At 47.0% G+C, this 27,053-nt stretch overlaps 1 protein-coding gene across 1 annotated transcript in view; it reads right to left on the bottom strand.

Annotated features, from left to right (window-relative positions):
- LOC147712314 (solute carrier family 12 member 3-like) overlaps positions 1–6,768 on the bottom strand; it is a 47,378-nt gene extending 40,610 nt beyond the window's left edge. Inside the window, exons 1-7 of the mRNA XM_086920311.1 lie at positions 5,944–6,768; positions 5,314–5,688; positions 3,846–3,992; positions 2,973–3,048; positions 2,152–2,247; positions 377–516; positions 180–290 (exon numbers count right to left, since the gene is read on the bottom strand). Of these exons, the coding sequence (XP_086776437.1) occupies positions 180–290; positions 377–516; positions 2,152–2,247; positions 2,973–3,048; positions 3,846–3,992; positions 5,314–5,688; positions 5,944–6,768 (1,770 nt within the window). The remainder of the gene's footprint in view (positions 1–179; positions 291–376; positions 517–2,151; positions 2,248–2,972; positions 3,049–3,845; positions 3,993–5,313; positions 5,689–5,943) is intronic.
- Between the last annotated feature and the right edge of the window lie 20,285 nt (positions 6,769–27,053).

Here is a 27,053-nt window from a genome sequence, read left to right on the forward strand (position 1 = left end):
GACATGGTAAGGTGTTGACATAGCAAAGACTGACTATTAACATCCAAGCTATTGTCACCCTTCATTGACAATGACTTCTTGTTATCAATGTTCAAATTCACTATTCACTGCTGTGTTCACAAGTTCTAGTATTTCTTGTAATGTCATTCTTGATGCTGAGAACAGGTACATTTACCAACCTTTGCTTCCCACTCCATGCCTGCCAGTGAGATGCCCAGGAGCACGGTGACGGTAATGACACCAATGATCCGGATGTCGTTTGTTGGGTCAGTCATGACAGCATTGAACTCCTGGAGAGAGAAGCAGCTTTTAGTGAAATGTGGAACGGGACTGGTGAGAGACAACTGACAGAAATCAGGGAATGTGTAAGACTTACGATTAGCATGTCCCGCACTGTCTCAGCAAAGCCGACTGTATGCATGGCCACGGCCACTGCATTGGCAAAGGCGAAGATGAGACCGATGGAACCACCCAGCTCTGGGCCAAGACTGCGAGAGATGAGAAAGTATGTGCCTCCTGAAACATACAGAGAGACAAAGACGGATATTGTATGAAGGTGGCACCATATACATATTCCAACAAGGCATCTTTGATGAAGTCACTCTGAACGTATGCAACTGTTCATACTCCTTACCTTCATGATGATCAAGCGCGTTTCTACAACTGCTGTATGGTTAGCTATGGCTGCCTACTCAGTAAATCCCTACTTTGTGACTGAGTAAGTACGTTGGCTCTGTGGATTAGAGTGAATGACAGCTCTGCCTTTCTTCTTTTTACTACAGCTTGAATTTGGAACCTCCTGTGGGACTACCTATGCTGTGCATGTCTTCATTTGCATACTCATGCATTCTTACTTAGAAGTTTATCGGGTGTGCCCATTGTGAGAGTTTTTTATTGTTGTGTCTCTGCTTATTATTTGTCCGTGTGTGCCTCCTTTTTGGCTGCCCATGTGTGATTGCTCTGAGAATACCTACTCTGTGAATGAAAATACTCTGAGATAGGTATGGGGTGCTCGTTTCCTGTTTATAAATGATTGTTGTCTACCTAAAAGTGTATCCTTTTTAAATTCCTGAAGGAAAAGGTTTCAATTTGGCCTCCAAGGGCTGGCTAGTGTAGAAGTGCAGCTCTACTCCATGTTTGTACTTTATGATGCAGGCCGCTCTATGCCTGCCTGTACAGAAGTTTTACTTTTTGCAAATTTCCTGCTGTCTGTTCTATGAGCCTGAATGTACAGCGGTTGCTCCATCTATGTGTAACCCAGTAACTTCTTTTTGTGCCTGCTAGGGTCGCCTTGGGGCAAAAAATATGCCAGGGCACCAGAATAAAAGCGGCCTCTACTAGTGATTTCGAAAACTGAGAAAGTGGCCCATGTTTGCAAAATGTGGCAGTTTTGAACTTGAATAGTTGCACTGTATAAGTGTTTTGTAAGGTATGGAAAACTGCCTGCATTTGAGATTACTGCAGGAAATGTTTGTTTTATTATCAGGGAAATCAACAGTAAAACTGCCCCAACATCTTCTTACAGCACTAAGTTTGACCACTAGGATGGCTTATCAACCAAAGCTTTAGTCTTATCTGCAATGGGAGAGTAAAAAAAGCCCTGAGAGGCGACAGTGATAAGCACGGAGAGCAACCAAAGTGCACAAAAAAGCCCTGAAACACACCAAAGGACAGAGAGCGATGTGTGTGCATGATCAGATAAAAATAACCCCTGTCAAGACAACATTAAGGTATATAGGAAATGACATGATACCTACATGTATGCATTTACTTAGAGCAGGGGTGTTCATTGTTGGTCACCCAGGGCAAACCCACACCACATTTTACCCATACCCAATATATCACATTTCCGGCTCACAGTTCTTGTGAATCGCACATGGATTTCTGTTAAGATAGGTGTGCATCTGTCCCTCATGGATAAAAGGTGAGGACCCATGCCTTTCAGTGTTTGAGCCTTCGCTGAAGACCTTTGTCACACTTGACTTCACTCAGCCTGCTCAACTGCTTGCAGACCGCTTCCTAAGTCTTCATTCTTTCACTTTGCTCAGTCCTTTGACATTGCAGAGATGAACAAAGATGGTGTCTTTTCACAACCCTCTTTGGCCATCCCCATTCAGTGCAGAACGGCTTGGTCACATGGTGTCTACTCACCTGCCTTGACTTTGCCATTGGTGGAGATAGCAGAGATGGAGAGGCCAGTGATGGCGGTCACCACCACAGACATGAGGATGATCACCCAGGTGAGACCTGTGGGATGGAAGAAGAAAGGAAAATAGAAGTAACTGAATGTCAAACAAAACCTTGCTCTCAAAAGTCACGAACATGTGCAAAGTTCTGTTAACTTTGCAGGACTTCCAGCAGAAAATGACTTGCTGAGAAATATTTCCAGGCTCATGTCAGTATCACATTACTTTTTTTACACAGGGTATGCCCTTGTTTAAAGATGTCACGTGAAAATCTGGCAATTCCTAATTTCATATAATTTTATGTGAAAGTTCGTGAAGCAATTATGTAACTGAATAGACCTTAAAGAATGATCGCATGAATGTTGTTGTCAATATTCCATGAGGAATGGTATCATCTGAGGGAACAACATCGTCGTTTCAGCGCACCTCGCTCACATATTAACAGTGTCACATCAGACTTACTGTTGTAGGGAGCATTGTTAAGACATGTATAGACCTTTTCCCCAAGGTACACTGCTCTCTCTCACATGTCAGTAACCCGCGAAGTAGCTATTTAGGCATTGGACAAGAGTGATAGAAACAGTCCCTCCGTGCAGAACACAGCCCAGACAATTGCAACCAACAAAATGACAAAATACGTTCTTTAATCAGACAAACCTAAGCAGCAATTCTCCTACACATGACATGAGGTGCACAGACCCAAGTCCAGCGTGAGTCACAGATGCTCCTGTGACCTGAGCACGAGAACCAGTGACTCCAGATGCCTAAAACTCCACAGTAACATACCTATGCCAGCTTGAGCAGTGATCCAGGGCAGCCGGAGGTAGAGGATCACTCCCCAGATGTTCAGCATGCAGCGAATCTGTGGAGAGAAGGTATGGAGGTACCATGAGCATCTCAGCAACAGCGTTAGATCATTTCAGGGACACCACCTCTACATGTAGCCTCAAGTGCATTTTTCAATCACATCATTATGGAAATCCAGCGATATTTCTGCAGCGATAGGGAAAACCATGTAAATATCCCCTGGTGGTCGTAGCACGACAATCCACCCCCCTTAATAAAGATAGCTAAGTCTGAAAATTATCAGACGTTAGCTTATGGCGATAACCACGGTTAGCGCAGATTTTATTATCGCTATGTGTGTCAGGGCAATGCTTGTAAATATCGCAATGTGAAGTCAGCGATATTTTACATGTTGTTATGTGTGGAAACGCCCACTTTGCATGCAATGCGAGGCGTCGGTAAAAAGGCTGCAAACATGCGTTAGTGCATGTTAGCACAGCCTTGTAAATAGGGCGAAAACATGATCTCCGTTTTTTTGGCTTTTAAAGACAAAAAAGCGGAGATAAGGCCCTTGATAATATGCCCCCATTTCCTTTTCCAACTCTTAGGACCGACTGACCCATGTTCAACTGACCCACATGGAACCCTTCTCCACTTCGGCCTTCAAAGTTCTCGTTTGAATATTTGCTACTACCACCAAGATGTTTGTATGACTGTTAGTTTTGAAAAGATGGATTCATCGTAGTGAGATGACTATTCTGTTGCCCTGTTTCTCCTATGCTATGGCAGAGGCAGACAATTAACCACTTATAACCCGTAACCTCTGTGTCTGTGGGTGCAAGAAGCCAGAGGAGGCTTCCAGAAGTTTCCTACCATAACCCCTTTGACCCAGCCGAAGCGGACTGGCTCTCCCGCCGGCTTCACGCTCTCCAGGTCAGCCTCGGCCTCGGCAAGGGTGTCTTCCATCTTGCCGGACTCCGTCTTGGGCTCAAGGTCCACTGGCACCATTTGCTGCTCATCCTGCAAAGCGGAAACACATCAACTACTGTTACTAGTGGGTGAAACGAGGATGCTCCAGATCTGCAGAGTCTTTGTAATGCAGTGATGCGGGCCTCTGTGAAGGCACTAGGGATAGGCTGAGCAAGATCTGGAGAATGATGCAAACATCAGCAAACGTTTATGTTGAATTAAGCCTGTGATGTTCTACATGTCTCCCTATCCCTGCATCTGGTGGTCGCAGCACTCACAAACTGGGGTTCAAAATAAAAAAAAGACAAAAGGCTAGAGTGAAAGAATGAAGTCCAGAAGCCTCATTTTGACTATAGACTCGTGTTTTGGATGATAAGATTCCTGTGTGTTGTGCAGAACGATTGGGAATGGTAGACTTTGTTCACTTTTGCAACAACACAGAAAGACACTTAAAAACGCATTGCAGCAGAGACCTAAACAAACTGAGCTGCATGGGAGCCAAAGTCAGGAAGAATTGAGCCAATGAATGGGAAAAGTAATTCGAAGTGCACTGGGTGTAGGCACTGAAGTAGGTAAGCTGGAAGACCTAGAACTCAGAAAAGGAGAGGGCATGGAAATACCAGGCACAGTAGGGGAATAAAGGTGAGGCTAGTGGAGCGTAGCCAGAGGCAAGGAGGGTTGCTGGAATGGGCGTTGGATCATAGAGGTTTCTGCTATGGAGGAGAGATGGCAAGAGAGCACAAAGAGCAGGGGCTTACACGCTGTAGTGGGAGGCAGCAGAAAGATATGGAGACACTGAGGTAAAAATATAATGGTTTGGGATAAAAGTGTGGCAGACATGAGAGCAAAATTGATTTAAAAAACGGGAGTCTATGCTGTTGACAGCTAGTATAAGCACCAGGCCCAAACCCTTCCCCGGGCCTATCATGTTTGCATCATCATGAATCCCCACATCTGAGGCGTTCGGGTGGGTCCTTGTCAGGACTAGGTAGAATCCAGACACCAGGGTGCTGCGCCTTCCGGCTCCTCCACCCATTTTCTCACCCCTCAAGTGAGGGGTGAGATGGTGGACAAGCGTGCACAATGATAGATAGAGAAGGGTATAACACACTCTGTGACATAAAGAAAAGGGGCCAAACATCGACTGACAAGACAGAGTTAACACATAGAAGAACAATAATGCAAAGGGAAAGAAAGGAGAGAAGAAGAGTGCAGCAGCAGAGGTAAAAGACACATGAGAAACAACACAAAAAATAATAAAGAGGGATTGACAGCTAAGAAATAGGGAAAGAAAGAAAGAAAAGAAGGTTGAAAGTAAGAAAGAAAGAAAGAAAGGAAGGAAGGAAAGGTTCACTTTTGGAACCAGGCTCACCAGGATAGCATTGCGCAGGATGTCCAGGGATGGGCGACTCCGCTTCAGTCTTCCAGGGGCTGCTGTTTGAGCATAGAATTCATACCGCGGAGTGGCATCAAGGGTGTCGTACTTCTTAATTGCTTTAGAAATGTCACTATGGTTCGCGGTGACAATGTGAGGCTTTGAGGATAGCCTGCTTTTTAGAAAATTATCAAAGTCTTTGCAGTCGCCACCAGCATTCTCGTTTATCAGTTCAAATGAGCCAGTGGTGACAGGATCCACCTCATGAATTTCACTCGCTGATTCTGCATCTCTCATCGTTAGTCCATCACTGAAAGCGTCTATAGACTGATTGAGGTGTGCCAGGGCCTCTTCGACTTGCTCTGTAGCCACCTGTCCTCCATGGCTGAGTGTCATTGAACCATCGACTTGCTCTGTAGCCACCTGTCCTCCATGGCTGTGTGTCATTGAACCATCGACTTGCTCTGTAGCCACCTGTCCTCCATGGCTGTGTGTCATTGAACCATCGACTTGCTCTGTAGCCACCTGTCCTCCATGGCTGTGTGTCATTGAACCATCGACTTGCTCTGTAGCCACCTGTCCTCCATGGTTGTGTGTCATTGAACCATCGACTTGCTCTGTAGCCACCTGTCCTCCATGGCTGTGTGTCATTGGACCATCAGCCGCAGAAGAAACATCGCTCACAGATGTGTAGTCTGAAGAGGTGCTGTCTGATGCATAAGCTGTACTCAGGTCATCGCTGTTAGCTGTACTCCCTGAACGAAAGCTTTTCTCACCATCTGATGCGCAAGCTGGGGATCGAGCTCCACTTTCGTAAGGACAGGTAGACACAAGATCTATGAAATCAAAAGGAATGCTGTCTGGCCCACCGCTATTGCCAGTCAAAATGTTTCCATTGCTGTCGGGTGTGTTTCCCAAACTTTGATCATTACAGTTTAATATGTAGGACAAGACCATTTCTTTGCTGACAGGTGCATATGGCAAAGACTGACCATCAATTGTGGACATATCGGCTGAAACCTGGTCATTAGAAACGGATGTGTTGATCAAAATGAAGTCATCCCTCTGAGGTGTGCCTGGTGCTAAGTTGTCAGTGCACTTGGATGTGTAATATGGAATGGAGGGATCCTGCTTGAAATGGATCCGTTCCAGCATCACATGAGTTTCCACGACAAAGGAGCTTTTAACTTGAGGGACAGCTTGCTCATGCGGGAAGGAGTCAGTGGTTACATTGTCTTGAGAATGTGTCAACTCCGGTGTCTCTAGGCTGTCGTTTCCATTTATGCCAAACATCTGCTCATATCTTGGGCTTGGTTCATAGAATTCGAACCTTTTCCCTGGACCATGCGTTACCGGGACAGTAACAAAGCCTTCATCAAAGCTATCGCCAACCTCCATGTTGTGTATTTTAAACTGGCCATCAGAGACCACAGGACCGAGGTGTGAATCCATGGCTACTGGCTCGTGGCTGGCAGTAGTCAGTGTAGGTGCTCTCTGCTGGGCCCTAAGGAAAGATAAGACAAAAGGAGCTTGGTTAGTAGGGGATCGTTAGTAAACCAATTGCAAGATTTACCACTCGTGGAATGTAGACTGAGGTGTTTAGATTCATTTAATCAAGATGACAGTCATATCCCCAGCAATGCTTGCTTGAAATTCCCTAGAGAATTGGCACATTTCTTAGCTTACCTGTTGACACTGCGTACAATTTTTAAAACAATTTATAGTTTAGTTACCTTCGACAGCTCCTGAAAAAGCGTATCTCTAAATTGTTGTGGTCATTTTTGCTTTAAATATTGCAAAATCGTTCTCCTTGCTGGAGAAGAATAAACTATTAGAAAAAGGAGCTGTTCAAGAAATATGCAAGGATTCAGTGTACGGGGTTTGAGGTATCCGTGGATTCTTGCTTTTTCTTAGGAAGGTCACAATTTGGTGAAAGTCTGCTCGCATATCTGTACGCTTAAGAGATGGGCAAAGTTTCAGACTGGGGTATCAGACCCTTTCCCCGAAGAAATGGTAAGTCGCCTCAATGTTTAGTACACGACTGGCATATTACCTCTCTAGGACTGGGTGAATCAGTGACTGGCATTAATTAATACTGAAGATGATGGCTGATTATTTTATCTTCAGAGTAAGTGCATTTCAAGATTTAAAGCAAGTTAGGAGATATCTTCTAGGGACCAATCCTAGTGATTTACCATGGAAAGACGCAGCCTTTCTGCTCTTGACTCAATGTTTAAGCAGAGCATTCGATCACTTTTTACATTTCGCCTGTGGCAGAGGGCTAGGGGCCTTTACTTGTAGGTATAAAAGGCATCCCTGTTATCTGAGCTAGAGAATCTCCCACATCAGAGGACGAGATTTTTTGACACGTAATGAAATAGACTTTCACTGCTTGGCTGGATGAATCAAGGGTAGGCTAGAAAATAAGAGAACCGTCCACATCTAAGCTTAAAGTGACAGTTGGTTACACAGGATTAGACCTCTTTCAAACTCCAAGCTGAGTGTCCCAGTGGAGTGGGTTGTGCTGAGGGTGCCTTTCCCATTTAGGTCTTGACATGTGAATGGTTATTGCAGGGTAAGTGAAAGCCATTCACCTCTAGCATAGGATTGTTAATTTGCTTACAAGAGCATTAAAGAGGATACAGTGTTTTATATCAAGTGCATAGGGACCTTTATCTTTTGGGTCAGAAGGTTCAATGGTTAGAGCTGTTCACTTTCAGAAAAAGGTGCTTCAGAGGCAGGCACACGGTTGCAGGTTAATCACATCTATGTAATAATGATGAACGATTTGCATATGATTATCATATCATGAACAGGGCTGTACCCATTTACAGACTTTTTCACCATTATTAATGGATCATTTGTACAGGGGTAAAATGCAGCTCACCCCTAGGGTAGCTTAGCTGAAAGTCCCCAGAGGATTAATTCGCCTTTAAATGATGGGAAAGGGTTGCTAGTGCTTTGGTAAAGGGTTGAAGGGTCTCTTACAGCCATACAGTAGGTGAAGGATTCACCCATAGTTACATGCTTTCTCAAATGTAGGACAGGATACTTGATGTTTTGATGAGTGTTACAGAGTCTTTCTGAATAGAAGGATTCAACATTTGCATACTATGAGAGAGTTTTTGGTCTCCATTACTGAGCGATCAATAAACTTGATCATATTTAGTAATTCTTTTCCCGCTTGCTAAAAATAACATTCAGCAGCAACTACCCAAACACGGCTTGATGACATGAACCTGACAGATTTTATGCCTAGTTTTAAAGGTATACAAAATCACTCAGATTCCCACTCTGATAGGACCTCACCCTCAGGAACACATCTGAAGGAAAGCCAAGACAGCTTGATGCCAGCAGTAGGATTACCAGCTCTGGGCATCAGGATCCTGCAGCAGGCAGCGACACTGGACGCTACTTCTGGTGATCAGCGGCAGGCAGGATTGGGGGGACTGGGACAGGTGATGTTGCGATTAGCAGCGACCAGTGTGGGTGACCAATGACAAGCTCTGTTTTAGGCCAGCACCATGTATTTAGCCCCGTATGTGTGTTTACTTAGCTGGCATCCGTACCATATCAGAAAGTATGACAACAGCTCTCTTCTAAAGAAAAGTAAACAGTTCCTCCCAGATTTTGTGGTACCAGAATATGGTTGTCAGTATATCATCTGACATAAGTATTATGTCCCAAATAGTTTTTATAGCTATATTGCCTCTATGGAGTTATTTTAAAATCTACACCCAATGGAGCAAATTTTGTAAACAATATTTACATCATAAGATTTCTCCTCATATGATATTCTGACACACAGTCCTCTCAAAAGGCAACTTTAGAACTGCCTTTGAACCCCTCGCACTTTTGCTTCTGTATGGCAGCAACGCTCTGCTCCACATACTCCCAGACTCCACAGCGGCCTCCTATAAGGGCATCTTCTCGTCCGCAGCATGCCTCATCATGGATCTGGAAGAATACCCCAGTATCCTTCAGGTTAGCTACTACCTTGATCAAATTAGGTAGGAGCTGAAGACACCCCTTTAAAAACACAACATTCAAAAACAGAAAATGGGCAACCTCCCTCATCAGAACCACCATACCCAAACTCCCTCTCTGATTGTATCTATACCTTCACCCCATTACAGACCTTCACTGCATTTCAGTGAGCTTTTTGCTTTTTTTTAGAAATCACATACCAAAATACACACATCTGTGGCTGGATGACCAAGAATCTGTCCAAAGTTACAAAGCTGTTCATCCCCTATGCTGGATGAAGAATGGTTTGCAAATGGCTACAGAGCTGTTCACCCCCAGAGCTGGACAGTGTAAGGTGTGTTCAAGGTTAAAGAGCTATTGAATTCTAGGAATGACTAGAGACTATTTTTCAAAAGTGGCAGAGGTTCTAAGCAATAGATTGCTGATTTTATGATAGCCAAAGTCGGTTATCTTTCATAAAAAGTAATTCCCAACTCTGTAAATTAGGTACGTCTCTGTCTACAAACCAAGTGCCAAGTGTTCATTTTACTAAAACCTCAATTGGACCCAGCAGCAGTCTTGTGAGTGGATCAGGAAACAGGCCGTAGACCAAATGTGCATGCAGTCCGATTTGCACCCCGCCAGTAGGGGGCAATGTGTGGAAACTCCCACTAGCTGGCTCCTGCGCTCTCCATCACAGGTGAGAGAAATTCCACACACATGCATTAACTTCACACAAGGGTCGGAAGAGGACTCTGGTCAAGGCAGGAGCTACACAAAATAAAGGAGTCATATTCTTCAAACCAGCTCAGCTCTTCATATCCCTAGTTGTTCCTGTCTGCAGCCCCTGCTGCGCCGCTCTTTTCGCTCATATTTGACTTCAGTCAACTCCATGGAAGAACACGCCACAATCACTTTGCTTTTTGAAGTTGTGTATTAATGTTTAAACACCACAAAATGTTTAATAGCCTTCAGTCGCAGGAAAATAGCCCATTTCTAATGCTTGACATTTTTTTAACATGTCGTGCACCTCTTTTGACACATAGTCCAAACGATTACCTCTGTGGGTTCTGTCCAGAGTATTGCCCCCATCGCACTCTTATTTTGTCGCTAGTCTGTCAACAATATTCCTATACACCAGCTCTTGGAGTCCATAAGTCCATTTTGATAGATGATACAATGCCCTGACAACTTTTATTTCAAGACACCACCTCCTGTGCCTTGAAATAAGGTCCAGGAGAGGATCCAGTCCAGGAAAATCCTGGTCTTAAACACCCGAAAATAGGAGAAATGCTTTATTTCTCCTCGTTTTTTGCTTCTTCCACGTGTGCTGCCTTGTGCAGCACACATGGAAAAAGCAAATTGCAATGGTTTGTGTATGTACAGGAAGGTGTCCCTTCCTGTACATACACATACCTTTTTTTAAAAATGCCATTCTGTCACTTTCATGAGTGCTGCATGAAACACACATGAAAGTGAGAGCATTGCATTTAGGATTGTGTATGTGCAGGAAGGGACACCTTCCTACACATAAACACACCTCCCCTGCACACAGACCCTCTTACACTCTGGTGCAAGGGTGCCTGCGTTGGCGCTAAGTTGTTAAACTTAGTGCCATCGCAGGAGGAACCGCAAGGCTGCACCATATCTTTGTAAATATGGTTCAGCCTTGCGTTTCTGAAGTGGCGGAGAGAGGCATTAAGGCAAGAAGGCTGACGCCTCTCTCCACCACTTCCTTGTGAATATCCCCCACTGGTATGCACCTGTTACAACGCATTTTTTACTCCGCACTACCACTACAACGCAGGCATTACAACGCATACCGTTACAACGCATGGCGCTGGGGGGCGCTCTAGGATAAGAGGTAAGTTTAATTTACTATCCAACACCTTCCCTAGGGTCCACGGGGACTGGAGTTAGAATAGTAAATTATACTTACCACTATCCAGCACCCCAAAGCGCTATGCGTTGTAGCGGTATGCGTTGTAAATACCGCGTTGTAATGGTATGCGGAGTAAAAGTATGCGTTGTAACGACATACATATTCCCCCACTGTGTGCAGGATGTTATGTGGAATGCAGCCGCTCCCGCTGCACTGGGGACGTGGGGGATCCCAGATCACTGTGCCCAGCCCACAGTAAGCTCTTTAGTATTACACTGGAACTTTTAGATCACTGCGTGCAGCCTGTGGCTTTTGCATACTTAGTGAACACGTTTCTCTGTCCAATGGAAAGCAAATTTACCCCCAAAAAAACGCTGGAGCAACATAAAGAAACAGTGAAGCTTAGTTTTCACTTTCGCATGGTCCCTTGAACTCACGCCTTTGATTTGTGCTGATTATATTTTATGCAAAGCCAGAGTTTAAAATCAAAAAGGAATTGTGTGATTTGTAAACAAAACGTCTAGCTTCCGGGTAGGCTCACCTAAGTACCTAGGGGGATGTCACAGCTTGACGTACGGTTCCTGATGTGATGTCACCCTCTGCTATCACGTTCCTGCAATGTGGAAATATACATTGTCTTCCCGGCACAATTGAAAAATCTGGGTCCTGTGTCCCTCAGTGACACGATCTGACTGATGTCCGGTCGAACTTAAGGCTCCTCTGGTTTTGCACAATCTGAGTTAAGTTTCCTGAAGTGATGTCACGGTGAAACTTTGGTTTCCTACAGTGATATCACATTTTGACTCCCGTGACCTACAGTAATCTCACGATCTACCTTCATTTTCCTAGAGTGACACCTTATACTGGCTTAAGGTAAGTCGCTACCTTACTACTACTGTTTACTTCCTATCTTTGGCCGATTTTCCTTACCCTGTCATCTTTACAGAATACTCGCGTCGGCTTCCATAGAAAACAGAGCAGTCTCCTAGTAGGAAGTGAAATATGTTAGACCTAAAGTACATGCTTTGCTGAGAAAAGTAACATTCCTCAGAGATACACAGTACCCGTGACTGTGAATGCACAGTACTCGAGGGACAGAAAGGCTGCGCCTGTAAACTCACCTTGTGTCCAGACCTCGACAGAGGGCGCATCCACTGGCATAAATTACAAACTACTATCTTGTGATAGAATAGGTCAGGCGGACTCTAGGCCTGCTCAGCAGAAGAAAGCAGAAAGAAGAGGTGTGTATCAGCGACACCACTGCCCAAGGAGAAGAGATTTGAAGAAGCTTTAGAGGGCCCAAGAGGCTGGCCCCACCCCAGAGAGAACATGGAGGGAGACAAATACAATGCACAGAGCAAGAAATGACGCCTGCGCCCCTTCGGGTGATAACACCATGGGCCTTATTTATGAAAGCCTTGCGCCGCCGGTGCGTCACTTTTAAAATGGGAAAAAGTGACGCACCGGTGGCGCAAGGCCTTCGTAAATAAGGCCCCATGTGCCTACAGACTACTTCGCTCAAGAGAGAGCGAGTGATAAAGTCTGAAAGTGGAAAAGAGGCTGCGGAAATATTCCATAGATTTCCAGAGAATGTCAAGCTCGGGTCAAAGGTTGATGAGATGCAAGGTCAGAAAGAGCCCACCTCGTCAGCCATTGATATATATGCCTAAATTCAACTTCCCTGAGCGTTGAGCATTTTAAATGATTACTTAAATCCTTATACTCTGCTGCCCAGGGCTAAACCAATTGTTAAACGCCCTGAACCTGAGTTATAGGTCGGAGCCACCGTCAAGGGCCTTTTTACGAGGTCGAGGTCCTTTTTTTAACCGGTATAGCCCAAGGCAGAAGGCTATAAAGCTATGAGAGCTTTCCTACCACTGAGGGTCGAATGTTAGAAATTATGAGGAAAAAAAGACTAACATTGGAATGGCAGAGCAGAAGGCCTGCACCAACCATTGTTAGCCCTGAGCCACTCCATTATCTTCAGTGGAGCTCCCAACCAATGTTCTAATGTACCTTAAATTCTAAATGTCATTAATTGAGCGGGGCTTGTGTATGATGCAGCAAATCACCTTGTTGCATTTTCTTTCATTGAGCACAGCTTCGACCGCACCTGTGCCTTATCTGTGGCTAACTTCACCAGCCCTGTCCGCAGCCCAGACCCACCCCTGCCTTTACCTCTCTGCTGACCATGCCTGACTGCTGAACATATATACCCCTAAACCCATGGCCTACGGAGTCCACTGATCGGCCCTTTATTCACCTCTACCTTGTCAGCAACCTTGCCCTGCCCACATCCTATGCCTTCCACTGTCCAGCATGTCCAAAGCAAACAGTGTCCACAGCCCAGCCAATTCCAGAGCTCAGTTATACATCTCAGCCCGGTCTGCATCTCACTTCAAGCCCAAATCCGAAGATCCCAGAACGCAGCTCAGCTCAGTAATGATACCGGTCCCTTGTGTCCAATCCTTCCCAGCCAAGTCTAGAACGAATTTTTTGAGCCAGTCTTGTCCTCAATTCACCTCTCTTTGCAAGTGCAATCCAACCCTGCCATCAAATCTATCCTGCCCTCGGCCCAGCCCTTTTGTTGTCACAGCACAGCCAAGAGCTAGTCTGTCCCCTGCTCAGACCAGGGTGGAGTCCAGCTCAGGGCCTAACAGAGGACCCAGCCCAGAACACAACTGTGTCCAGAAGAACCCAGTGTAGAACCCAACCATGCCCAAAAGAATGCAGCCCATAAACCAACCCAGCACAGAAGAACCCAGCCCATAACTCAACCCTGCCCAGAAGAACCCAGCCCATAACCCAACCCTGCCCAAAAGAACTCTGTGCAGAACCCAACCCTGTCTAGAAGAACCCAGCCCATAACCCAACCCTTCACAGAAAAACCCAGTGCAGAACCCAACCTTGACCAGAAGAACCCAACCCATAACCCAACCCTGCCCAGAAGAACCCAGTGCAGAACGCAACCCTGTCCAGAAGAACCCAGCCCATAACTCAACCCTGCCCAGAAGAATTCAGCCCAGAACCCTGCCTGGGCCAGAGACAGGAGCTGCCTGCGGGCCACTCCCTGTTCTTGTGAGGCGATGAGTGAGTAGTAAGTGTTGTCAGTCCGTATTCGGTGGGGTGCATTCTTGCAAGTGATGAGATATTCTACAGGGAAGACTGACAATTCTGTTGGGCCTCCCACCTTCTAATGTGTGGCAGGTGTGGATCTGTCCCAGTTGTGCTTTCTTTGAGTAAACTCCAGATTCAGCCTCCTGCGTGCAGCCATTTTATCACCGGTTATAAGCTCACCCATGTCTGCAGCTCGCTCCAGTCCTGTTCTCTGTCCAACCGGGTGAGGGTTAATGATTCTAGCCCATTCCCAGACCAGTTGACGACCCAGCACAGCTCAGAGCCCACCCAAGTTTAGAGTTTAGTTTTTTTGTCCAGCTCAGAGCCTAGCCGAGCACCTAATTCATCAAGCATAAAACCCAGCCTAGGCCAACCTGTCTTCCAACCTAAAATGAGAAACCTCCTCCAGTCCCACAGAGAGCTTAACTCACAGCTCAGTTCAACTTAGAAACCTGAAAAGATTTCAACTCCGATCCCACCCCAAACACAGCTCAACCTTGCTTGAATTTTCAGGCCAGAGGCCAGGCTCACGACGGCACAGATATTACCAGGAGCAGACCGTGGAGGTAATCTGTCTATCAACAGGAACAGAGCCTTAAATATGTACGTCTTTAGCTCCTTCCATTATTCAAAGAACCCACACAATGCCTTTACTATACCTTGCATATTTATTACCTCATGTTTATGCTATGCTTTTGTACTCATGTAATCCCAGTAACTCCGCACCAGTACCTGATGTAACTTTGTAACCATGTTCTGACACAATGTTTCTTCCTCGTGTAAAGCGCTCTGATACCTCCGGGTCTAGCCAGCGCTATATAAAACTCAATATATAAATATGCACCCGTTTTAATGACTCTTGTCAATAATCAGGATTCGCCAGAACGCTAGTTTTATGTATTTATGCTTCGCGGCGTGCAGTATACAAACTTTAGCTTCATTATTTGTGAACATACCTCAAATTCATTCAGATCACACTTCTGTAAAAATGTTAATTTGATTATCATATGCGGACTGCTGACTGGAACCTTCCCTGACTAACACCGCATAAACCACTATGGTTCCCACACAGAATGCTTCTGCAGATGCCGCATGAATGTGCGCGCGCGTTTTTTCTTGTTTAATTTGCTTAGCTACTGGTAAATGGTAGCGACTAGATGGAGCCAGTAGAGACATCGCAAGGGCCAGAAGTGAAGGAGAGGAAGACAGGTGAATATCGAAGCCTGCACAACAGAAAAGAGTGAGAGAGAGTGTCTCCCAAGACCGCTCTCACCCGGTCAAGAGAGCATCAGTACGGACATGCGCCCGTTTCCTTTCCCATGAACTAGGTCCACGTACCTGCAAAGTCCTGAGGGTTCGGTCTGTTGTTTGATCGGTAAATTCGGTTCCCCCCCGCTGGCAGGTCTGGAAGAGCACCAAGTACGCAGGAAAGTGAAGGGCAGTCTACTTCCGCCTGGCCCGGCCTCAAAGCACTAGGCCTGGCGGCGAGGGGGTCTCTCCATGGGCCTCAACGCAGAGGGGCTGCTTCTGAGGCGACTTCTCCTTCGTCCTCACGGTACAACGACCCGCGGCGGGGTGACTGTTCCCTCGGCCCCCTCCTGATCTTTTCCCAGTCACTGTTGGGCAGGCACCGGTCTGAGGACGCAAGTAGCAATGCCCTGCCCTGGACAGTTCGCTGCTTTTATCCAGCGCGTGGGATGCGCAGAAGACAATACACACCCATCCCACTCACACCATACCTATCCCTCCCGCCCCTATTACCTCGCACCTAGCAGGCCATGCCAGCCCCCCTAATACCATCAAGAATGGAGAGAGCGATAGCGACTGAGATCCTATGAGCCATATATCTCCTGAGGGCTGTAATCCACTTAGACAAGGTGTTTCATCAACACCTGAGAATCACACACACCACATCCACAAACCTCGGTGACCTGGAAGATTCAAGGGAGTGGGTGGTGCGGGTAGATGAGGTTAAGTGGGGCCTTTGGGGCAAGAAGTGCGTATTGCTTTTCTGTAAACAGACAATGGCCTTGGGACCCGGTCTGAGCCCTGCAGCCGGCTGCTCTGTTTGCGGCCCATATCTCTACAACGTGTGTCAGCGCCGAGTGGGCTGGCCCTGCCTGCCCTCTCCTTTGAAACTAGGGCAGAGGAACAAGGCACAACACACACACCCAAACAACAAGAGAGATTATTCACTTGGCACCCCCTGCGCCCTCGCTGATCACTGTGTGTGTTTATGTGTCGGGTGGTTACAATGACTGAAAACTTCAAACGTGGGGTTTATGACCCTTCCAGAAATGATTCCTGGGCACAACTATGGAAAAAACTGAGGTTCGAGTGAGGGCCCCCTGAACGGGGAAGCTCCGCTAGTTCCGTAGGGGCTGTAAGGGTGGCTACACTGGACCTGTGGAGAGATGCCACGCACAATGAAAGATGCCACCCACAGCGACTTGAGAGGACATGGCTCACACTCACTTGTTGAAGTTATTTCGCGGAGAGGGTCATGAGATAATGGACATGATGATGCATGACGGAATGTGCAGACGCTGAAGCTGATGGAAGCTGCATCTCATTTCAAGACGCTGAGAGAGTAATTTAAATTATGAATGACAAAAATGAAGAAGTTTAGTGTTTAATGCGATCAGATTTGCTGGATCAAAATCTCGGCTTCTCCAGTTTTCCAAATTGTGCTATCCTCGGCAAATCACATTATTTGACAAGTGGACCACAGGGGTCGGGGATTGGGCATAAGGGTGGGGGGAATAATATTGAAAAAAAGGACTTACCTGATGATCCTGCTGGGGTCCAGCTTCTTCGCCAAGTGCTGTCCAGCTCCCAGATTTCCCACCCAATCCTGAGACTAATCTTATTCTGTTACCCAGCATGAAAGCAGCTCCAATATTGTCCTTAGCTGGCTGGTTTAATGCTCGCTTAGGCACAGGGAGCTTGCGCTTCTTTTCCACCCGGCTGTACAACACAGCTGAGTTGGAGAAATGTAAGTGCGCATACCAGTTTGGTCCTATGACGGCTGGCAAAACTGACATGCCCATCACTCCTCTTCCCTGCTGCTGTACCTAGAGGATGGCCACAAACACACCCTAGACTCAGGCCCCAAGAATACAAGGTCTCCAGGAAGGACTGCCCCACCCGCCCTGGAGGAGGAATCGCCATCGTCTACAAATCCACCCTCCTCCTGAGCACACTCCCCGACATGCCCACAGACCTGATGGAACACCTTCACTTCAAGATACTGGCCAGCCCTACCTCCACCCTCTGTGAAACCCTCCTCTACTGACCCCCTGGACCCCGCATGCTTTTCGCCAACTCCATCAAGGACATCATTTCCCCGCATTCCATCGCATCCACCAACTACACCCTACTGGGAGACCTCAACTTCCACCTCGACAACCAACTGGACCCCAGCACCACATCCCTCCTGGAAAACCTCCACAACATTGGACTCCACCAGATCGTGACCGAACCCACTGACTCAGCAGGACACACCCTTGACCCCCTCTTCACAACAGGAAACTCCATCATCTTCAGCCACACCACCAAACTCCCATGGACTGACCATCAATGCGTCCACTTCACCTTCAGAACACCCACCATCCACAGACACAAGCACCTGCTCCCACGTAGAAGCTGGACCAGAATCACCGACGACCAGCTAAAGTCATCCCTCGGCAACTCCACCCCAACCATCGCGGAAAACGTCAACACCGCAGCCCGAACCCTGCACAGATGGATCTCCGACAGCGCTAACACCATAGCCCCCCTCGAGAAAGACAACAACACCCACGCCAAGAAAGCTAGATGGTTCACCACCGAACTTCGAGAGTCCAGACACACTTGCTGCCACCTCGAAAAGGCCTGGAGGAACACCCAATCCACAGAAGCCCAAACCAACTTCAGAGCCGCCTCCAACGCCCACCACCAACTCATCAGAAAAAACGAGGAAAAAAGCGATTGAAGACAGAATCTCTACTCATGCACACAACAGCAAAGAACTCTTCAACATCATCAGGGAGCTCGCCCGACCCACCAACGAGTCCACCAACATCCCTCCCTCACAAGACCTCTGCGACAAACTTACCACTTTTTTCCACCACAAAATCAAGAGCATCTGTGAAAACTTCGACAAAGACAGCCAACAAACTGAAGCCTCACCAACCACCCCCGACAACCTGAAGCCAGCGATAGACAACTGGACAGCCTTCACTACAGAAGACACACTGAAGACAATGAAGTCAAACCAATCCGGGGCCCCCACGGATCCCTGCCCCTACCACATTTTCAACAGAGCAGCCGACCCCGTCGCACCCATGCTCTGCCACACCAACAACCGCTCCCTGGCAACCGCTTCGTTCCCTGATGACTGGAAACACAGTGAGATCAACCCCCTCCTGAAGAAACCCTCGGCGTACCCCACAACCTCAAAAACTACAGACCCATCTCCCTTCTCCCGTTTCCAGAGAAAGCCATCAACAGCCAACTCGCCACATTCATCGAAGAGCACAACATCCTCGACTCCTCCCAATCCGGTGTCAGAAAGAAACACAGTACAGAAACCTCCCTCCTTGCTGCATCAGACAATATATTCGTACCTTACTGGACAAAGGAGAAACAGAACCCATCAACCTCCTCGACCTCTCAGCGGCGTTCTACACAGTCTCTCACCGCACCCAAACACGCAGACTCCACGACGTAGGGATCTACCAAAGATTTAGATGCTCTGCAGCCTGGTACTAATCAGGGTGCAGAGATCAATTAACCTCCGAATCTTGGTCTAAAGAAGGTTATTCCGAGGTTGGAGGGGGACCCCAACACTGACCCTGTGGTAGGGTTGCCTTTGCATCTGCTAGATTATGTAATATGTAGGTTTTGATGTTTGATATGTTGTAGGAAATGAATCCTGTGTGTTTGTTAGTGTTCCTGTGCCATTCACTGAGATCCGTTTCAAGTGGAGGTATGCATTGTGTTTGTTGTGTTTTGTGTAACTCCAATGTGGAGGTGATGCATGTGTAAGATCTGGAGTGATGTGACAGTGAAGAGGTTCCAGTATTTCTATTGACATTGCTTTCAAGTTTTGGCCTGCAATCGTGAGTCATCTTGAATACATTTCCGTGTCCTAAATTCAGCATCTTCTTACTGCACCAACAGATCACCGCCCCTGAAGTCCAGGTAGCCCTGGCTGTTTCTGGACATAAGATCTTATCTAACATTGGCGATGGGATACTCCATGAAAACGTGGCGGATGCCCTATGTGACATATTGCCAGCGCCACAGACGACCCCGCACTTGTAGTTTGGCGCACTGGACACCTGTCACGTTTGCCAGGGAGGGTCCCGGCCTCCAAGCTCTAAAGAAGGCCCTCCGTTTCCTTTTCTCCTAGTTGCTTTCCGTAGCACATTCAGATTCGTCTGGCATTACTTCCCAATTTGAAACTCGGCTGCTATGTATACCGAAGATCACGCTTCACAATCTATTTCTTTACTTGTTTACTCATAAATTATTGAATTCGTTTCTCCATCACTTCCAAATGCGCATGAGGTGACTGGGAAGCATTCGTCAGCCTCCCTCCGTCTACTAGTTGGTGGAGTGGGGCTGTAGATTCACTGCTCCAGCCTTCTGGGACCACCAGTGCTCTCCTTTAACACTGTGCAGTGCATCTCACCTGGGGTCTGATGACAGGTCACTCAGGGGTTAAGGTCTCCGCACAGATTTCAGGGATGGGCCACTCGGGCGCACATCTGCACATTAGTAGTCCTCATTCATTCATTCATTCATTCATTCATTCATTCATTCATTCATTCATCTGTAGCAGCCTGAGTACGAGGTCACTGTAGAACAATATTGGAAGTTATTGCACAGCCTACAAATCACAGGAAGAGAGAGGTGCGCTGATTCATGAGCCCCTCCCAAAATGGAGCCCCGTGACTTCTCGTGTGAGCGGGATGTGCCCCGATCGCCTTCTCGTAACAATCTCATCAGTGTGCAACAACACAGGGCGCCAGGAAGTGTGCTAGGCAACACCCCGGGCGTTGGCTGCCACTTGAAGCCCTGCACCGGTTAGGGAGGTGACCTGCCCGCCATTCGCACCTCATCCCCGGGAGGCGTGGGAGTCCGCACCTCGCAGCTGCTAACAAGATCATGGCTGGAGGGAGCAGCACCGAAGGAGACCCGCAGGGCATTGTTCGTCCAATCAGTGAACACACACACGCACACGCACTCACATACACTCAGGCACTCATGACAGAGCACAGGGCCTTATCCAAGACTCTGGGAGACATAAGTTCATGTTGATATGAAAACCTCTATATTTTGGTAGAGCACCAAACTGTCTATGACAAGTGATTTTCCTGCCCACAGAACATTGAGAGTGTTAACCTTGATTTAGGCAGGGCCAAGAAATCACTGGTGCAAATTCATAGCATTAAGCCTATCTTTTACCCTGGTAGTGCTTATGCCGGTAGAGTCTTTAGCCCATAAAATCCCCTTTAATGTGGAGTTTGTTAAAGAAGCAGACCCGGTCATAGCAAGACCAAAAAAAAAGGCAGTAACGAAAGCGATAGCATAGCCCATGTCTGTTATATCACGGTGAGTGTAAATCAAGCACTGAGTGATATATGGATGTCTGTGGACTGGGAATCATAGAAGATAAGTAACAATGGCTTTTAGACTGACCATTTGCTTTTACCATTACCCCTTCTACAACATTCTTTCATTAAGAGACCCGTCAACTATAGACAACCTTAAATTTAGGGGAGTTGCTTCCGAGATTTCCAGATCTGCTGCAAAACTGAGACAAGTTTCCATAATTAGGGGGTAACTCAAATGTTAATCTATAGTAAGATTCCCATGCATCCCTAACCAAGAAGTAGGCAGTTATAGTTACAACACTAATACTAATATGTACTTTATCTGTTCAATTTGTGATGTTACATGAAGGTTGCAACTGACTTTCCAACTAATATCTGGTGCCAGGAGCTAAGCCTAAAGTTGTTGTAGGGAAAAGTGTGCGTAATTCTTCCTTTGGATTTATGATTGGGTGGCATGTGCCCAGTTAACCATTAGGGTAATAGTTGTGTTGTGTGCATGTTAGAGCCAGGGCTTATTTTGAAGGAGCACTGTTGCCGTGGTGAGGTGTTCGGCCCATTCAGCTTGAGTAGAGTTAGGGTTGTCTTGTGATCCAGAAGTATACGCTGAAGCAATGTAATATCTATAATAGGTGATGCGTAGACCCATTAATACTCATTTGGTTAACCTCAAGAGATTAACAGACTTTAAATATTCTGACTTGACTGTGGTGCAAAGGAAACCCAGTATAGTGGAACAACATGCTGGGGAAGGGTGATCAAAACCGCTTCCCTCCACGTGCCCAGCTGAGACGTATCTCCTTGTCTCTTGCATCTTTGAAGAGGCAGCTGTAAGTGTCCAGGGAGGCAGGAAGATATGAAAAAATGCTGGTGTCACACATAAAGATTTTTGTTTATCTGGGTCAGATGGGAGCAACCAGAGGGTGCCACCCCCTCTTGAACATCTTGGCATGGGAGCTCCTCCAATCCTGCATGGTGATCATCTTTTACCTGGCAGTGTCACCATCTATGAAGTTCTAATGGAGTTTTAGTGCCTGGCCCTGGTCTTTCCTATTGCCATGGGAGGCATAGATCATGGCACTATACATGGGACTTCCCTCTCCACCCTAACTGGTGCATGCTTTAGTGGAGCATCCCCAATGGCCCACTTTTCACATCGCCATCATCTACATTGTTGAATCACATTACCAAAACGCTCCTGTAAATTCTTACTGGTCTGAAACACTATTTAAAGAAGTGCATGATTCATGTATTGCAGAATTCACTTTTGTTCGATCTGGCCCTCTCTTTAGGGTCACCCCCAAACCTTTTGCCTTTACCCTCCACTTTAATGCTGAATTCAGTTTTTGGTGGCCTTAGGACTCTGCCTTTATCACTGCTATTCAGAGACACACACACAGGAACACATGCCCTTCCAAACTCAGTTATTAATCCAGCTCCCGAAACCTCCACAGAGGATGCCTCCGTCTCCAGACTCTGGAAGGCAATTAGGGAACCATCCACTGGGAGATCCATCTCTGCCAAATTGTCTAATATGTCCCCCCAGAGTTCAAAACCTTGTTTAGCAATGTGGTAAGTACATATCTTCTCTGCTACACCTCATTCATGCAAGTCCAGTATCCAGTTCTGAACAGTAGGTGTATTGGCGTGCATCTAACGGATAGGTACACGTCGCTTAGAGAGTTCCAGACCAAGGAGGGCGAATCTGTGACTCATCTTGGCCCCATGCTTAGGTGTCGGGACCACCCCAAGTATGCAGTGATTGATTGATGTTTCCACTGGAACACGTGTGATCTCCCGCAGAACTTGTAGAACCTTCCCTGAATCCCAGTGAATTACTGCAGTCCCATGTCAAATGGAGAAAGGACATCCGAACCAAACCACACCTAGGACAATCAGCAGACCGAGATCTGTCAATCCTATGTCAGAGCTGCGGAGTCAGATAGGCATTGAGCAAGTAATCAAACTGAGTCATCTTGCACCGCTCATTACTAGTCAAATCCCTAACTTGAGCAAAAACTATCTTCAGCCACTCTCGGAAAGAGGCATGGGCATGTCATCACTCCGTTTATACCGCACCCCTGTCATGTCAGTGTGACAATCTCCCTAAAGATCCTTGTAAATGCAAGAAATCAACCCTCTAGTGGACCTGGGATCCAATAATTTCAACATCTAGATCTTCGCAGGGTCTGCAGGAAAGTCTGTCCAGATCTCATTGACCATGCCGGACACTTTGGCATATTGCAAAAACTGGCCCTTTGGAGAACAAATAGATCCTGTGCCTCCCTCATTGTGAGTAAAGTGCAATTTAACTACAGGTCACTGGCTGTGGTGCAACTCCCCGAATAACTGCATCATATCACTCACGGACTGGATAGCCCAAAAGAGCTTTAGCCATTGGACGGGCAGCAATCTAGCAGATGGAGCCAGACGTGACACCTGTGCAGCCGTGTGCTCCCAGGTCACCGCCAATTGGCTGGCAAAAAAGGGTAGTCCCTTGGGATACCTGCCCCCTGCATGAGGAGTTCCGGAAGATTTGCTGAAGCACCCCACCCTCCAAGAAGGTTCTTCTCCTCTTTATTCGCACCATCCATGCACCACTGTGCTGCGTATTCCAAGAGACCTGCAAAGTAATATAATTGTTGCTTCGTTAGCCCCAAGACCCCCAGCTCAGCATCCAGTTTTAGGATATCCAAATTAACTCTGCTCCTTTCACCAGGCAACGCAAAGGACACCAGGAGACTATTTGTTTGGCCTGATACTATATGGTAGTCTTTCCCTAAACATTTTGCTTTTTTCTCCTGGGTCTGACTGACTCTCATGTAGTGGCCTTAGGGCTCTGAGCACTTTCCATCTGTAAATGCAGTGTTAAAGTGCGCACGCCTTTCTTACACATGATAAGAAGTGGTGCTTACCCTATGTTTTTAGACATCTGACAAGCCTGCCAATGCAGTTCTTTGTGTGCACACTTGCAAGTATGATGTTTTTAAAACATGTCTCAAGCTTGCCAGGCCTTTGTGTGCGCACTTGCACCTAGGATGTTTTTAACCATATGACAGGCCTGCCACTGCAGACCTCCGTGAGTGTAATTGCACTCAGGCTCAGGTTGGCCTTGCTAAACCACTATCAAACCCTAAGGGGACCTTTCACTATCACTAGAGCACCTCTAGGGTAAGTCTTAAGAGGTGAAGCAAGTGGTAGGTGAAAGTCAGGGCAGGTACAGATGTGTGTTCCCTGCCCAGGCAGTGAAGAATACCCATGTGTGTTTTCACTACCTATGAGGTTTGCTCTTCACATAGGTTAACATGGGGGAATGTTTGAAATTACTTCAAGCTGCAATATTTGCTTGCAATGGAGCATCCTCATAATGTTTCCTATCATTGAATGCACAATGACAAACCCTCCTCTGTGGTAAAGGTGGATTTGTCATTAATAGTTTAACATGACACTTATAGAAAGTGGGCTTTTCTCTACTCTAAAACTCTTTGTGCACCTTTCAGATTGACTCCAGTCCACACTGGAGGCTGGGGGAGCATATTTGTCCATTCCCCAGAGACAGAAACCTCTGCCATTTGAGAGCCGTGGCTGCATAAATTGGAGGGAGAGGTTTTGAAACTTCTGGGAAGCCAGATCATGGCCCCACAAAAGGAAACCTTCTGAACCACCCCCAGCTTCAAAGGTACACACCAATATAACTACTGGTGCCATACTTCAGCAGGGCAGAGATACACTTCTGGAGACGTGGGATCGGATAGCATGGAACTGCATGGTGCTCACTGACAGAGTAATCTGTTGTGCACAAGGAGGCTTACTGCAGTTGGAAGGGACTGTGCACCCTTCCTGAATAGTGTTTGGCCTTGGCTGACTACCTGCTGCTGTGTGGCACTCTAATATGTGCTCTCCAAGGACTTTTTGGCTTGCCCCATTTTCTCTTGTGGGAGTCTCAGGGACATCAAAGACCTTCTGTGAGGGACCCACACCGTCTACTTGTGACATCTGGTGAGTGGGCCCTCTTAATTGCCCACATTGTCTGCTTGATCCCAACAGGTAGTGCGCATGGAACCAAGCATTGTGCCTGTAGACCAGATTGTCTTGAGTGGAGCCCCAAAAGTATTGCCTGCATCTAAGGAGTTTGGCCCCTGCATCATGGGGGCCTCAAAATGCATCAGTGTCTTGTTTGTGGTGAGCTGATTCACCAGTTGTGGTATCCAGCGTGGCCCACTTCCTCAATCATGTCACATCTATCTTGTGTGCCATGCTCCCTGAATGTTTATTTCCATTGCGTGTAGTGTTCAATTCACAGGTTAGGACCCTCGGAGGGAGGGTGTACCCATAGCTGGGCCTCATTCTACCTCATGCAGCACTGCTAACATTGTGCCTGTGTGTGTGAGCAGAATTGTCTGGTGTGACCTGTATCAATGCACACTAGGTGTTGTGTCTCATTTCCAGTAAGGTACTGAATTTGCAACTCGTCATTGAGGTTGACCAGAATTGTCTGGTGTGACCCGTATCAACGCGCACCCGACGTTGTGCCTCATTTCCAGGGAAGTAAGGAATTTTCAGTTCCTTGTTGTGTGTGACTGGTATTGTCTGATGCGACCTGTATAAATGCGCATTGGATTTAGTATCTCATTTCTAGGGTGGTACTGAGTTGGCAACGCTACATTTTGTGTATCCATGACAGGTGAACTCCGCTCACAGAGTTTTATGCATACCAAGCTTCACGAGCATGCAGAGTTCCCAAAAACTCGCTCTGCATAGCAAAGCAGAGTTTTTTCCTCATGAAGTTGGCAAGCGAGAATAATCCACCTACTGGCGAGATTTCTCAACGAGGATGGTTGCGAATAGTTGCAACTACTCGCATTGAGAAACCTTCCATTCCGTTTAGAATGCTGCAGCTTGAGTAGAAAATCTACTTGAGTGTCAAGAAAAGAAGCAGCTCCCTCTTGTTCTGCACCAGGTGCCCTTTGTGCTGATTTTACAGCGCGGGGAAAACACCTGGCATAGAAAATCAATGCGAATGGCCTGACCAAACGCACTACGCACAGGCCTACTTGTGTATGACAGGAACTGTCTGGTGTGACTCATATCAACGTGCACCAGACGCTGTGCCTAATTCCCAGAGAAGTGCAGAAGAGTGGATTTGTGTTCCATTGTGCCCGGATTTCTGGAGTGCGACTTTAATCAACGTCTTTCTGACGGGTACCTCCTTCTTCCGAGAGGCTCCCCTGCTTCATCCCCTTTTCATTGAATTTTCTTTTTGTACACTTAGTGCGGCAGAACAACTGCCCTCTCCTCACCTAGCCCGACAACTTCGTGTTGCCAGGTAGTTTTGCCCGGAGCAGACCTATGTGGTGAAAGTGACTGGGCTGAGGAACTCTTCCAAGAGCATTCTGAAGCGGGTCAGAATACTGAAAGACCCCTTTGTTGTGACATAGAACTGGGCTGGTACCAGAAGGCACACTGTGGAATCCTTTGATTGAAACTCTATCACCCTTAGCCCGATTCTGCTCCGCATTCCATGGATGAACTTCTCGAGTGGTGGGCAAACCTCCATTTGTCAACTGCCTCCTAATTAGCCCTACTTCTTACTAGGCCTGGGTGGTGAACTCTGCTCCGTTTGCGGAGTTTTCTGCACTTGCGCTCCGGGGAACTTGCGGAGTGCAGAAAACTGCACTCTGCGTAGTGCAGCGGAGTTGTTTTCCCCACTCACGAACAGTAAATTCTCGAGTGCAAGCTGCTGCTTAGGTAGAATTTCGACTCTAGCTACAGTAAGACTAGCATGAATGGCAGTTCGCCACTTGTGAACTATACCTAGGCCTGCTTATTACCTCCATCTTCTTCCCCGGCACTCTGATTAAGTGTGACTCTGGCTGCAATCGGCCTAGTATCAAGGGTTGGGTTGTTTATCTCCAACCTGTGGGCAAAGGGTAGTCCGGTTGAGCTGAAAGGTGGAGGAGGGCTTGGGCTACAGGGTCTGCATTTATATTATCCATTGACCTGCCGGATATCAGTTGCACCTCATTACGGTGCTGTGTGCGTGTGTGTGCGAGTCTGCTCCATACGGACCAGCTTGATATCCGTGGCACCACGTATCAGTGCTAAGTAAGTGTGTGGGAGCTACTGTATGTGGACTGCCTGTTATTAATTTTACCGCATGTTGGTGGTGCTTT

Source organism: Lissotriton vulgaris, chromosome 5, assembly GCF_964263255.1.
Source record: "Lissotriton vulgaris chromosome 5, aLisVul1.2, whole genome shotgun sequence".
NCBI classification, from domain to species: domain Eukaryota; kingdom Metazoa; phylum Chordata; class Amphibia; order Caudata; family Salamandridae; genus Lissotriton; species Lissotriton vulgaris.